At 42.7% G+C, this 15,250-nt stretch overlaps 1 protein-coding gene across 4 annotated transcripts in view; it reads left to right on the plus strand.

Moving 5' to 3' along the window:
* PALLD (palladin, cytoskeletal associated protein) overlaps nucleotides 1-15,250 on the plus strand; it is a 792,721-nt gene that overhangs the window by 373,184 nt on the left and 404,287 nt on the right. For all 4 annotated transcript variants that reach the window (XM_033942034.1, XM_033942043.1, XM_033942063.1 and 1 more), the window contains one exon: nucleotides 6,683-6,861. In XM_033942034.1, coding sequence (XP_033797925.1) covers nucleotides 6,683-6,861 — 179 coding nt within the window. The remainder of the gene's footprint in view (nucleotides 1-6,682; nucleotides 6,862-15,250) is intronic.

A 15,250-nucleotide genomic window follows, 5' to 3' on the forward strand; every position in this document is an offset into this window, starting at 1 on the left:
ATGCTGCTCAGAAAGTACTGCCAGTCACTGCCAAATCCAGCTATTCAGTGCATCCACTATCTGAATATACCAATTTATTTGTGGGAGCATGAATGATGGGTACAAATACAAGAGTATGCATGCATGTCAGAATGAGTGTATTGTTTCTCTAAGCCTAACAAAGAGGTTGTAAATATGAGGTAATGTCTGTCAATTGCTTTTAAAGAGACAAATGGCTTGATCTGCTACTGGGAAAAGGGTTATTGTGTCTTATAAGAAAGAACTTTTAGTGGTTTTCTGCAAACAAGATTTTATTACATTTTCCTTTCATGGCATTTAATGGAATATCATGGTTTGTTTAAGTAAGGTTTGCTGATTTTATCATGAAAGGAAAATAAAATAAACGTGACTAAACTGTTCCTATAGACTATAAGAGCTACATGTCTGTGGCAAGGAATTTTTCCAGAAATATTCCACTTCTAAACAGTATTCAGATTTTTGTGGACCCCAAGGGTAATTTTATAAAATTTTTAAATAAATTTATTCATAGAAGTCTTTATTTACAAGCGTGCTTAAATGAATACATTATCAAATAATATGCTAACAACAAATCACCATTAAACATAAATGAAGTGTACAAGTGAATGCAATGTTTGAGGACCCCTGGCAGAAAACAGAAGCTAGTTGATATTCAAAACAATTTACCCAGCCAAAAATAGCCCTTACTGGTTAAATCACTTGGTCAGGGATATCTGCTAATTTGTGGTGCTTAACTGGTTAATACTGTTCAAACATTTCTAGTTAGGGCACTCTGGGGGTGAAGTCAGCACTTGGCCGGTTAAAGGCCCATATTCTGCACTTTGAGCTAGATCAGGGGTCTCAAAGTCCCTCCTTGAGGGCCGCAATCCAGTCGGGTTTTCAGGATTTCCCCAATGAATATGCATGAGATCTATGTGCAAGCACTGCTTTCAATGCATATTCATTGGGGAAATCCTGAAAACCCGACTGGATTGCGGCCCTCAAGGAGGGACTTTGAGATCCCTGGGCTAGATTCACTAACCTTCCAATCCGTGTCTGTTCCGTGTCCGATCCGTGTGCGATTGGAGGCAGGCCGACCGATTCACCAACCAACCTCATGCAAATGGAGGTGATCAGAGGCACACCCCCCAACCGACTACATGGATCAGATTAAGTCGGGGAGAGCCCTGACAGATAAGTTGCCCTTAGCTGGACCCTTCTCCTCCTCTGCCAATTCCAGACTTTGTTCCTTTCATGTAGCTGTCTCCTATGCCTGGAATAAATTACCCGAGTTTGTCAAGCCACTTCCCTTGTTTGAAAACAGACTGAAAACCCAGCTTTTTGATATAGCCTTCAATCCATAACCCTGCTCCCCTCTGCGCATCAACCCAGCCAGCTGATTAAGCGGGTAACCTTTTCCCATCCTATTGTTTCATCCTTTTTATTTGTTTATGAATTATATTTAATCCTTTTTTTTTTCTCTTGTGTCTTGTTTTATCAAAAGTTGTATTAATTGTCTGGTTTAATCAATGTGTTTTTTTCTCTTATTGTTATTTGTAAATCACATTGGATTATGATTTTGCGATCAAATCAAATTTTTAAATAAACTTGAAACTTGAATTAATTATTCCCATTAACTGCATCCATCTGTTTAGATTGTAAACTCTTTCAAGCAGGGATTGCCTTCTTTGTGACTCTGTACAGTGCTCTGTAAGTCTGTTAGCACTACAGAAATAATTAATAGTAGTAGTAGACACTGAAAAACTGTTTTACTCTCTAGGGTGGTGGTCGCCAATGTGCAGCCACTGAAGACCTCCATTGTGGCCCTTAAACGGTTATCTGAAATGCTCTTCAAATCCTGTAAATGCGCTAATTTCAGTCTTGCACACTTGATATAGTAACTGCAAACAATCTCTTGTGTAACTCAGGTGTCTCATTTATGGTATTTTCTACTGTTGACAATCCAAAACAAAGTGAGCTTTTAAAACACGTATATCCTTGAAGGGTTATAGAAACAATATTAGTTTTAATGTTTAATGTTTAATACCCAGTCTGAACAAGCAGGTCAAATGCAGTTTACAAAATCTGTAGTAATTGTAAGCTTGACATCTTTTGGTGACTCTCAGAGCTTTCTCATATTCACACTGCAGTCCTTTACATGAAAATGATTGGAGGCCACTACTCTAGGGTGAAAGGCCTTATAAATTTAGGTCACATCTAAAAGTATGTATGATACAATCTAGTGAGTACTGGTACAATGAACATCTAAGGTGCAGAGTTTGGGTGGAGCATGAGTGGAGTCACAGTTTGTCACATGTGATGACTTATATTGTACATACATATATTTGCAGCTACTCTTGAGCAGGAAGGCCTTGATTCTATAATTGGCGCCTACTGAGTTTTTTTCTTTTTAATTGGTTAATTGGTGATAATTGAAAGTGTCATTAAAAACCAATTTTTTAAAAATTAATTTGCCAATAGGCACCTAACTCGGTAGATGCAATGTAGGTGTCTACACTGAGGCACCTAGCGGCACCTACCCAAAATATAGGCATGATTAGGAGCGGAGTTTGGGCGTGGATTAAATTAGGTGCCTACCTTAGGTACTGGTATGTTAGGCCTAAAAACCCTGGCCTAATACAGTAAAAACTTGGTTTGCGAGCATAATTAGTTCCGTAAGCATGATTGTAATCCAAAGCAATCGTATATTAAAGCGAATTTCCCCATAGGAAATAATGGAAACAGATGATTCGTTCCACAACCCAAAAACTTTAATACAAAATACTATACGTACCTGTATTGCAAGACCTCGCTCATTTAGAACAGTCACTACACTCATGAAGTGTCAGAGAGAGAAGAACCATCGGCTCAGTTGTGATGTGTGTCTACTGTATGTACTTGTATCGCAAGACATTGCTTGTATATCAAGTTAAAATTTAATCAAATGTTTTGCTTATCTTGCAAAACACTTGCAAACCAAATTACTTGCAATCCAAGGTTTTACTGTATACTGGCGCCTAAGTTTTTGACTCCTATTGGTGTCTAACTCAAGTTACGCACCACTTGGCATGATTCTGTGATAGAATACAATACAATCTTTATTTAAAATACCACCAGTACTTCATGGAAGTTCAAAGTGGTTTACAAAAATAACTGAGCTAATACAACATTATGAAACACGTTATCTTAAAGTTATATCTTTTAAGTACAAATTCTTCGCACAGATAGGACTTTAGATCTTTCTTGAAACTTAAAGTTGATTTGTTAATTCTGCTTGGTCAAGTTTTCCACAAATTGGCTGCTTGATAATAATAATAATAATAACTTTATTCTTCTATACCGCCACAATCTTGCGACTTCTAGGCGGTTTACAATCAAGAGTGCTGGACATTCAGCGAAATACAATAAGTAGATATTCAGAGGAAATACAGAGATCAGAGACCTCAGGAGGCAATAGTATAGAAATACAATTTGCTGAGCGAAAATGTAATATGTACATTTTAGTAGGTAATGTCCGACAGGACCTGTTGGGGATAAATAGCAACGTAAAATTACGATAAGATGGAGATAACAGATTATATTTATAACAGTGCTGTAAGTTCAGGTGGAATAGGGAGGGGAGAGGGAGAGCGGGTCAATTGTTTAGGTATTTCTGGAACAGGTATGTTTTTAGGCGTTTCCTGAATTCCCCGTATGTAGTGGGCGAAAGCAGTTGGTCTAGGTCTTTGCCCCATAGGACTGCTTGGTGAGAGAGAAGGTGTTTGTGGTGTTTTTTCATTTTGCAGCCTCTAACTGGAGGGGAAATGAGTTTTGGGTGTGTGTTTCTCTTGAGTTTGTTATTAGAAAATGCGAAAAGGTCCATTATGTACTTGGGGGTCAGGCCGTATAGTACTTTGAAGCAGAGGCAGGCAAATTTAAACCTTACTCGGGCTTCCCTTGGTAGCCAGTGCAGCTGCCGATAGTAGGGTGTCACGTGGTCGAATTTCTTCAGCCCGAAGATAAGTCTGACCGCAGCATTTTGCATTATTTGGAGACGTCTCATATTCTTTTGTGAGATTGCTAGATAGGCGATGTTGCAGTAGTCAAGCTGACTCAGTATGAGGGATTGCACTAGGATTCTGAATGTTGACGTGTCGAAGTATGGTTTAATGGTTCTGAGTTTCCAGAGAGTAAGGAACACCCCACTCGCTCACATTCTTTTTTTTGAGGCTCTGTCCGGGCACGGAAACATGACCAGTCATGCCATGGGACCACCCCGTACTGAGCAACAGATGCTCCTCTGAGCTCTTGACTCTCGCAGACCAGGTTGAATTGAAAATCCTGGTGTATTTTATATTTTTAATATCAGGAAAACAAAAGGTAAGGTTCTGCCTTAAATTCAAAGTTGAATTTTTAGAGAATTTAAGACATGGAGGTATATAATCTGGAGTGTCCCCAACACAAGTTTTCAACAATCTAATATAATAAAATGCTAGGCCCGCTTGCGCACTCAAAAGTCGTGTTCCCTGATCCATCGCGAAAACACGACTGCGCATGCGCGCCCCTGGCTCTCACTGTGCACTATGCTCAAGCTGCCGCCACGGCTCCTCTCTCGAACTGCAGCAGGATCGAGAGAGGAGCTGCGGCGGGGGCTTTCAGGACAGAATATGATTACCCTGTTTCTTTATGCAGCCCCGGTTGTTTACTTGGATTCAATGTCAGCATTAGGGTTCGCCGGCCGCCAGCCGTGAGAGGAAGGCCGCCGCAGCCTCGCGGCTAGGTAGGGGGACAGCAATCGCGCTTATGCTCAAGCCGCCGCCACGACTCCTTTCTCGAACCGCACCAGGATCGAGAGAGGAGCTGCGGCGGGGGCTTGAGCATAAGCGCCATTGTTGTCCCCCTACCTAGCCGCGAGGCTGCGGCGGCCTTCCTCACCCGGCTCTCACGGCTGGCGGCCGGCGAAACATAAATGCTGACATTGAATCCAAGTAAACAACCGTGGCGGCCTAAAGAAACAAAGTTTCACGGTGCTTGGCCCGCCAAACAATTCCTGCCATTGCCGAAATTTGCCCCACCGTTCCTTCCCTTCCTCCATCAAGTACAGTTCAGCTCCGCCTATGTTAAAAGGAGCTGCTTTGAAATTGGAGCCCTGCCGCCACCGTAACACGTTCCCTCTGTTGCGGTCCCATATGTCAGAGAAGGGGCGGGACCAAGGCAGAGGGGAAAGTGCTATGGCAGTGGCAGGCCTCTGATTTCGACGCGGCTTCTTTTAACATTGGTGGATTCACTGCACCTGATGGAGGGAGGGAAGGAAAGGTGGTTGTGCGCTGTTGAGCCCCTCTTTGCCCTTAGACCCTCTCCTAACTGCTCCCTCCTGTCTCAGACCACTGGGGGGAGGTGCCTGTCTTCAGCTGCAGGGATGGAGGGAGGGAAGAAGAAAGAAGGGGCCCTGGCAAGCGAGTTATCAAAAGCCAACCTTAGCCTGGGACCCCTACATGGTATGACTAATGACCAGACAACAAAAGGTAAGAAAAATAATTTTATTTTCTGTTTTGTGATTACAATATGTCAGATTTGAAATGTGTCTTGAGGGAGGCTGCCGCGGCGGCTTTGGACAGAGGGCCACCATTTTCGTGGGAGCCGCCCTTCGGAGAGGCTTGGGACGCGGGGACGAATGCTGGAGGGGCTGCCGCTGCGAAGGGCTTTGGTGGGGGAGCCAGCCAGACCGCGAGTGTGGGGACGTTGTAAGCGCGGATTGGTCAAGGAGCCGCCGCTGCCGAGGCTTTGAAATTGCTCTCCCACCGTCACTCCCTCCCGCCCCGGCTCTGCCTCTGCCCCTGCCCAGGTTCAAAAGCAGGAGAGGCGGTCATCTAGCACCCGTTAATCTAACGGGCTTAAACACTAGCATACAAAATAATTTATAATTATTCCTAGCTTCCACTGTTAGCCAGTGCAGCTTGAGTAGATAAGGTGTGATCCTATCACTCCTTTTCAGGTTGAAAATTAGTCTTATGGCAGCATTTTGAATGGCATGCGATAAGTGCCGTTTCTGAGTTAGGCGCCATTTATAGAATCAGGCCCAAATGTCTGTGCCTTCAATCTAAATGCAATTTCTGTAGGATTTGTGCTAATACTTCGTGGAGAAGCATGTGCTTTTATAATGACAAGCCAGATATCTCCATAAACACATTGCAAGATCCAAAACTATACGACTCACTGAATAGAAGTGGCGCCCATGAAACAAGCTTTGGGCTTCTATATTTGGATCAAACAAAGTAAAAAATAATGTTTATTTCTTCAGTTATTGTCAAAGTATATAATGGGCATAACAATGTTGAAGATGAAAGAATAGATTCATCATTGTATATAGCTATGCTGCCACATGGAATATGTAGAAATTATCACCACTGGAACATAAGTTGATTATACCGCTAACATTCAGCACAAAGGATGTTGCCGGTTCTATATAATTTCCATAAGGTATGCTCTTGCCCCAGGTAATTACAACATCTGTTTTCACTTAGTGCTCTTGAGCTGCATTTTAGTCGCCATCAGTCAAGCGTGACTCATCGCTTCTGGGCTATTCAGTGCAGCTTTTGCTTGCACACTATTGTCTCTCCGTCTGTCTTTCTTTTACTTTAGCATTTATTGTTCCCTCCCTTCCTGTTCTCATGTCCACGCTTATATATGATCTGTTGGATTACAGGTGGTTTTGTGAAGGGAAAGAGCTGCAGAATTCGCCTGACATCCTGATCAGTTGCGAGCGTGGGAATCTCCATTCTCTGGTCATCACAGAAGCCTTTGAGGACGACACGGGACGTTACACCTGTGCAGCCTCAAATTCCCTGGGACTGGACAGCACGTCTGCAGAAGTGTTTGTTGAAGGTAAAAACAAAACAACAACAACAAAAAGATAAAGAAAACGGCTCCTTTTACAAAGGTGCGCTAGCGTTTTTAGCGCGCGCTACCTGGAAAACTACTGCCTGCTCAAGAGGAGGCGGTAGCGGCTAGCGCGCGTGGCATTTTAGATTGCGCTATTCCGCGCATTAAGGCCCTAACGCACCTTTGTAAAAGGAGCCCTAAAACTTATTTGCAAAGTCAAAAACAACTCTATGATTACTAGATATATGTGCCAAAAAAAGCATTAGGATCTCCAGATCATTAACCTATGATTTAAAATTAACTAATATTCCATATAATAAATGAGCATATGAGCCACATTTCTTTAACTAATCGTTAAAAGGTCAAGTGAGCTAAGGAATGATTTTTAATAAGAAATTAAGGCCCCTATTACAAAGCCACGATAGCTATACTGCTGTGGTAAATGCACCGAAGCCCATATGAACTGAATGAGCTTCAATGCATTTACCGTGGCAGCATCACTACCACGGCTGTGTAAAAGGAGCCCTAAGATGGAAGAGAAGTGAAAAAAAAGTGATTGGGGAAAAAATATAACAGTTTTGATAGTCTTTCTGAAGAGTTTAGTAGGGGTAATGGTCAAGCAGACAAAGGGCTCCTTTTATCAAGCCGCGCTAGCGGGGTTAACGCGCGCGATTCTTCATCACGCGCTAACCCCCGTGCTGGCCAAAAAACTACCGCCTGCTCAAAAGGAGGCGGTAGCGGCTAGCGCAGCCGGTGGTTTAACGCGCATTAAACTGCTAGCGCGGTTTGATAAAAGGAGCCCAAAGTTATCTGTGTATTTTTACAGCAAAAAAATGTTCCGTTTCTGTTCAATAGCTAAAAGATTTTTTTCACATAACAGCAAATAGCAAGAATTACTCGGTTTTTCCAATACGCAACTCTTTTCAAAGGCTAATATTCACAAGATACTCTTCCCCCCCCCTCCAATTTTTCTTTGTGCGTTGAAAACAATGGGGTCCTTTTACTAAACCACACTAAAAAGTGGCCGGCACTGTTTTTAGCCTGTGGATTTCCCACATGCAGAGGCCTATTTTTTTTAGCATGACTCCAAGATGGCTGACAGTGCCATTTTCTTATTAATAGCCATGCACAAATTGCAAAATTAGAGCATGGTCACCAGCACGTGAGCCCTCGATTTCACCTGTTTAATAGGCACCATGGGCTCTCATGCTAATCCTGCGCTAACTGGTCAGCATGTACCAATGCCCATGCACTAACCAGTTAGGGCAGGGCATTCCAACTCTCTGCTTCCAAACACAGCCCTGCTCTAAAGAATAAAATGTAATATTTAGCACATGGGTGGTACACTCTGAGCCTGCAGTTAATACGTGGGTCCTGAGTGCAGCACTTACCCCCTCTTTTACTAAGGTGCGTTAACTGATTAGAGTACGCTAATCGAATTAGCACGCGCTAATGCGCCATAGCCTAACATGCACGCTTTAGCGTTTAGCATGTGCTAATTTGATTAGCATGAGCTAATCGGTTAGCGCACCTTAGTAAAAGAGGGCCTCGGTAAAAGGGCCCTGATATTTGGCATGCACAAGAGGATGATCCACAAAAGGTGCTCCGTAAATACCCTCCTTTCCTTCTACCAGCACCCAGCTGCTCACGTACATCCATAACTTATTTATATCGGACTAGCCTCTGATCCAAAGATAGTACAGTTTGTATCTACCATTCCTTCCTAAAAACACAGTTTGGAAACATTTAAAATTTGATTACACTTGTACAAATAAAATGAAACTAACTGGGCACTTCCATTTAGGCATCCTGAGGATGTGTGTTAAGAGCATATTCTGTAACAACTGAAGGGAAATAGATTCCATTATAAGAATGCTAGTGTGATTTATATTCTGCTTATATATCTACGAGTCGTTCACATTGAATAGGGATCAATCACTCTAAGGCCCAGATTCTGAAAGTGGCGCCATAATCGGCAGGTGCCTGAAAAAATGGCGCTGGCAGCATGCCACTCAGATTACGGTGCCACTTTCAGAATCACGGCCTGCTTAGAAGGTAGGCATTGGAAATGTGGGCCAGGGTTTTACAGGCCTACATTTTCAGCGCTTACCTTCGACGTAGAATCACGCTGAGTTGGGCTGAGTGTCAGCTTCGCCCTTAACCATGCCTCTTGTGACGTTCAACGCTGCTAAGCATCTGCATAGATGCGATTCCGGCACCGTGTTTTGTACGCACCTCGTGACACCTTCTTCTTTTTCTTTTAATTGGTTTTTAACAATGCAGTCAATTATCATGACATTAATAGCCAATTAAAATAATTAACTTAGGCACCTGTAGAGTACCTACTGGTGCCTTCCTAATGGCGCCACTTTTAGAATTTGAGCCTCACATGTTTCCCTTTCTGTCCTTGCAGGCTCACAGTACCCGAGGTAATGGAGGATAGGGTTGTCCATAAAAACCTAAAGTTGGAAAAACTGTGTGAATTGAAGTTTGGTTGTTGGCATTAAAAAAAAAATATCACCAACTGTGCAGGCTAAACACAATTAGAAAATGCCATACTGGGGCAGACCAGAGGTCAATCAGACCGTCTCTGACAGCAGCCAATACAAGTCACCAGTATACACTATTGCAGAAACAGGAAGTTACATCAGAGAGAAGGCTCATAGCTGGTGTGAGCACCAGGTAGGAGTTGCTGCTCGGTGCCAGAAAAGAATTGAAGACTTTAAAAGATACAGAGGGGTCACTCCTCTTAGTATTTTATATGCCTCTATCATATCTCCTCTCAACTGTCTCTTCTCCAAACTGAACAGCCCTAGCCACTTAATCCTCATAACCAGTTAAGTTGGGCCACTAAAAGTCACAGTCTAAAGTTCACTGGATAGTTATCTGATTAGGTTTAGGATAATGATTTATTTCAGTGAGACTGAACCAGTTATATTTAACCTGTGTACATCTGGTTGCACTCTAGATTGGTGGCTCTGAAATATCCAAAGGAAAGCTTTATCCAATTAACTCTGAAGTCAGCCAGATTTTTGACTAGTGACTTGTATATGTTCTGCTCTTACCTTCATCAAAAATTCAGAACTGATATTTTTTTTCACCTGAAATATTTAGGACCATATTCTAGAAGCCCTATTTTGCAGTGTACACATGGTTTCTTCGTTCTCTCTATATGAGGCAATTAGGATCCAATATATTCCAGGTATAATTTTTCTAATAGCCTGTTGAAATTGCTCTTATTCTGCTTTTAGAAAACGGTGCATCTCCTCTAACTAAAGCTTACTGAACGGTTTTAAATTCACAGAAAAGTACAAACAACGGATCAGTGTTTTGAATTTAATGGAGCCAATGATGCTGTTAAAGTGGTGCTTGTAAAAGGGATTAAGAAAGCAATTATCTTTAATCCCCCATTATTTATTTGCACTCCAAAATGAAACAGGGCTTTTATAGCTAGAGGTTGGTAAAACTGGCTGGCTACACATGGAAGTGGTGCCACTTATACATGAAAGTTGTGGAACTGCTTTTACACTTGAATATTTGTAAAATGGTTAAAGTGCACTCCTTATACATATATATTTTTTATATATTTGGGCTCCTTTTACAAAGCCAAGGAAAAGGTTTCTACTATGGGCCAGCGAGGTAAATGCTTCGATGCTCATAGGAATTCTGTGAGCATTTACCTCGCCGGCTTGTGGTAGAAACCACTACTGCAGCTTTGTAAAAGTCAGCATTTATCAGCAATCAAGCAAAGCAGACAATCAAATTTCTGTATCGAGCTAGGCACCCTCATTTGTCAAGCCTTGGCACACTAAACGTGGCCGCGGCTCGAGGCATCCAAAAGTCCGTGCATGTGTGACATCAAAGCTCCTCCAGATGGGCCCTGAGCCACCAGTAGGGGGGGTGCAAGCAGGGAAGAGGGCCAAAGAGAAGGAGAGGCGCTGGCATCAGCTGATTGCCGTGCCTCTTCCGTAAGAGGCACATCCTGTAGACCAGTGGTTCCCAAACCTGTCCTGGAGGACCTCCAGGCCAGTCGGGTTTTCAGGATAGCCCTAATGAATATGCATGGAGCAGATTTGCATGCCTGGCACCTCCATTATATGCAGATCTCTCTCATTCATATTCATTAGGGCTAGCCTGAAAACCCGACTGGCCTGGTGGTCCTCCAGGACAGGGTTGGGAACCACTGCTGTAGACAGTCAGCTGGTACCGGCACCTCTCCTCCTCCCCAGTGTGTCGTGGCACTCCTAAAATTTTACAGGCACACAGTTTGTGATACACTGCCATAAAAGCACTCCTGCCACAGAGATTATTGAAGCTCTTATTTTGGCATAGTGAAAGGTCTTCATGGTTGATACATTTTCAACACCTAAATCAAATACCAAGTATTAGCTCATTATTCAATTAATTTGTGTATGTTTTAGTGCTTTATGTAGGATTTTGGGCACACTGTGATCGGCAACTGACAAAGCAGCAACATGGCACCACAAAAACAAATAGTGAAAATTCCCTGAAAATATTTTGGCTGCTCATCCCTAAAATGATTTATATCAGTTTTTAAAATTTGAAAGACTAGACGCAAAGAGAACTCCGTACTTATGGAGGACCTTTAAGCAAATTTGGGCACCTGTATGAGGGACGCTACCACACAGAGCGTACAGCATGTTGTTGAATATGTAAGATTAAACATTGTGAAAGGGAGGGCAGAGATATTGGGATTGTAGGTCCAGATCAAGTAATGTAATGGCGGGCAATAGAGCTGGAATATCAGGCCATGGAGAGGAATCAAAACGTGCCTATCAATAAGAAGAATGTGATAAAAAGGGAAACAGGAGGATGATACTATAATAAAACCACATGCTGTTTAGGCTAATGTGTAAATATGTAACTTTGCTTGGTATAATGTTTTGTAAGAAAGGTTATATGCAGTGGCTCCAGGTGACATCTTGGCGGGTGTGCCGGTGCCTCTTCTCTACCCTATCCCCTACATACTTCTTGAAATGTTCACCGGTGCGAGCAGCATCTTCTACTTCCTGCTCATGCCGGCTTTGGCTCCCTTCTGATGTCACTTCCTGGTCGTGGGACCAGGATGTGGCATCAGAAAGGAGCCAAGGCCTAGGGTTACCATAAGGCAACAGAAAAAGGAGGATGGATTGAGATATCCGGGTTTTACTTCCATTGCTTTCAGTAGAAGTAAAACCTGGATGTCTCAACCCATCCTCCTTTTTCTGGAGATATATGGTAACCCTAGGCCTTGGCTCCTTTCTGATGTCACATCCTGGTCCATGACCAGGAAGTGACATCAGAAGGGAGCCAAGACCAGCGCAAGCAGGGGATGGAAGATGCTGCTCGTGCTGGTGAACATTTCAAGAGGTACGTGGGGGAGGTGCTTGAGCAGTGGGGAAGAGTAGGGGACACACGGTGCCTCCCTCCCTCGCTGCACCCATGGTTATATGCATATGCTATGTTGAAAAGGTATTGTACTGTCAATCAGGGGAAAGGGATTGGAACTTGTATATCACCTTGTTGTAGTTATACAACCACACTCAAAGTGGTTTACAAACAGGTACTTCAAGTATTTTCCCAATCTGTCCTGGTGGGCTCGCAATCTATCTATCTATCTGGTTTAATTAATAAAAATATACCAGCTGATATTTAGCTGGTAGCTGGCAGTGTTTTTTTTTTTCTAAATGCTGAACGTCTCTGGCTAATTTAACCCCAGATATTCAATGCCAGGCACCAGCACAGTGCGGGCACCAGCACTAAATATCCAGGGCTACATTGTCCCGCATATGTGGGAAACAAAAGAAGAGGGAAACTTCCCCACAAAATCAGAACCGCAACAAACGAGCAGAGATGACCAAGGAATCCAAGCTGGCAATGATAACACCTATATGTAGTAAGCTTGAAACGAACCCGACATGGGCCTTGTTTCAGCAACTGCCTTTGTCAGAGGTTCACAATTTCCTCTTGAATATGTGACTATATACAATCCTTGAGAGACAATGTTTGCCAATTAGTATGATCTGCCAGCACTTGAAAATGTATGTCTTCCACAGTGCTAATGTGTGAACAATGAATTCAACTCAGCCAGGGCCTGCAAAAGAAAGTTATGCAGATCCCACCCAGCTGAATATCAGTCAGAACTCGCATAACTTTTTTATTCTTGGTTCTTGTATCTCCCTTCCAATCCCCTTCCAAAAAAAAACCCCTTCCTTCTTCCCCCCCCCAGCCCATGCCATGTAGAAGCCCCCCTACACCTCACAGAACATAACCCCCTACCCCGACCCTCTTGCAGTCTAGGTAGACATTCCTCCAGGCTTACCTTTACTCCCTAGTGATCCAGTGAAGGTATTAGGGGTAGGAGTGAAGCCCCTTGCAGCAAGCTGTAGAAAATGGCTGCTGTGACATCTCACAGCACTTCATGAGTCTTTTGAGCTGTCCTAAATTCTCCTCCTTCACTATATTGCTGCCGGCACTGAATATCACCAGCACCTACATAATGGGCATCTTAGCATTTAGTAAATCAGTAAGCGCCCGTTTGATGAATTCCCTCCTAAATGCCATTAAATATCAATGGATAGCTCTGAACAAGCGATTTAACCATCCATGAACTGTTTCTGGCTGTTTAAATTGCTTTGAATATTGATCTCAAAAACTATAAAGAGATGCCTCTAATTGGACTTCTGTTGGTATGTGACAGAGAAAAACTGCAAGTGGATAGGTTGGAGAAAAACAAATGAGCATGTGAACATTTTTCCTCTAATGAGAGAGCTTTATCTTTAAGAGCCAACAAGTCAGGGGTGAATCAAACTCTGCAAAATGTACTGAGCTGAGTGAATAGCCAATACTGGAGATAGGTCTCATATTTTTCTTACGCTTAGGAGATATTCTGTCCTATCCAGATTTACAGCTGTGCATCAGGTTGATCCTTGCCAGCACATTCCCTGTGAGAGAGGCAGCTGTAAGCACCTGCAAGAAGGCTGCCGGAGCTTTATCAGCCGAGTGAGTGATCACAGACCTGCTCTGGAAGTGAAGGGCGGAGGCAAATTTGCCTGCATCTCCTCAATAGTCGCTAGTTTAAAGATTAACTGAAATCTCTCAGGGAATCTTGCCTGTTCATTTCCAAAGCAGAAAGGAAACAGAAAGAAAAAAAAATAATAATAATAATGCTGGAAAGAAACACACGGTGAAAAATCAGGAGCCCCTACAATCTGAATATCGTGCCTGAAAGGTCACGCTTACAGCATGTAGGTAAAGCTTTATTTAATAAACTCAGGTTAACATAGAGTTGGCAAAGATTTACATGTCTGACATGTTATTTCTAATTTCCCTATATTGCGTACTAATAAGCATTCAGTTTTAATGTATATTTAGAGTAGATAGGATTGAAGTCTACAAAATCCTCAATGGAGAAGAACAGATAGAAGTGGATCGATTTTTCACTCCGTCAAAAATTACAAAGACTAGATGAAGTTACAGGGAACTACTTTTACAACCAATAGGAGGAAATATTTTTTCACTCAGAGAATAGTTAAGCTCTGGAAAGCGTTGCCAGAGGTTGTGGTAAGAGTGGATAGAATAGCTGGTTTTAAGAAGGGCTTGGACAATTTCCTGGAGGAAAGACATGGGGGAAGCCACTACTTGCCCTGGATAGGTAGCTTGGAATGTTGCTACTTCCTTGGGTTTTGGCCAGGTACTAGTGACCTGGATTGGCCACCCTGAAAATGGACTACTGAGCTTGATGGACCGACCATTGGTCTGATCCAGTAAGGCTATTGTTATGTTCTTATGACTGTAGGAAAAGAAAAAGGGAAAGCGGGAATGTGTCATGTTTCAATATTTTGGCTACATCTTTTTGTTTACGTCTTCCTAGTTCTCTCTCTCTTTTTTTTTTTAACACACTGTGATTTCCTTTTCCCCGTGAGCTGGTCTCCTTAGATTTCATTTAGCAAGAGTGCTAAATAAAACTATGCTCCATAATATGCTGGGCCCCACCTGTGTTCCATGCCTCACTTCTGACAGCAAAATGTAAACAGACAGGCTGGCGGAGGCTGATGCATCGCAGCAAGATAATCAAAATAAGCAAAGCTTAAAACTCAGACATGTGGGTGAGCTCTGGTTTTTCCGTGTGCATGCTAGCTATCTCCTGGGCACTGCTGGGTTCTCGAGGACACTGATTTGTTTTCAACTGCGTTAGTGGGTAAGACAGTGACGCTCACAACACTCTATATTGGATGATAAATGGGTAAATCTAGCTCACTATACTCTGCTATGACCCCTATTTACTAAAAACCTAGGGGCTCATACCATAAAGTACATTAGATTTTGCACCAGGGTTGTACCAAATATTCATATATAATTTGTTCGGGAATACATTATTCGCATTTTGGCC

The sequence above is a fragment of the Geotrypetes seraphini genome, chromosome 1, assembly GCF_902459505.1.
Source record: "Geotrypetes seraphini chromosome 1, aGeoSer1.1, whole genome shotgun sequence".
In the NCBI taxonomy this organism is placed as follows: Eukaryota; Metazoa; Chordata; class Amphibia; order Gymnophiona; family Dermophiidae; genus Geotrypetes; species Geotrypetes seraphini.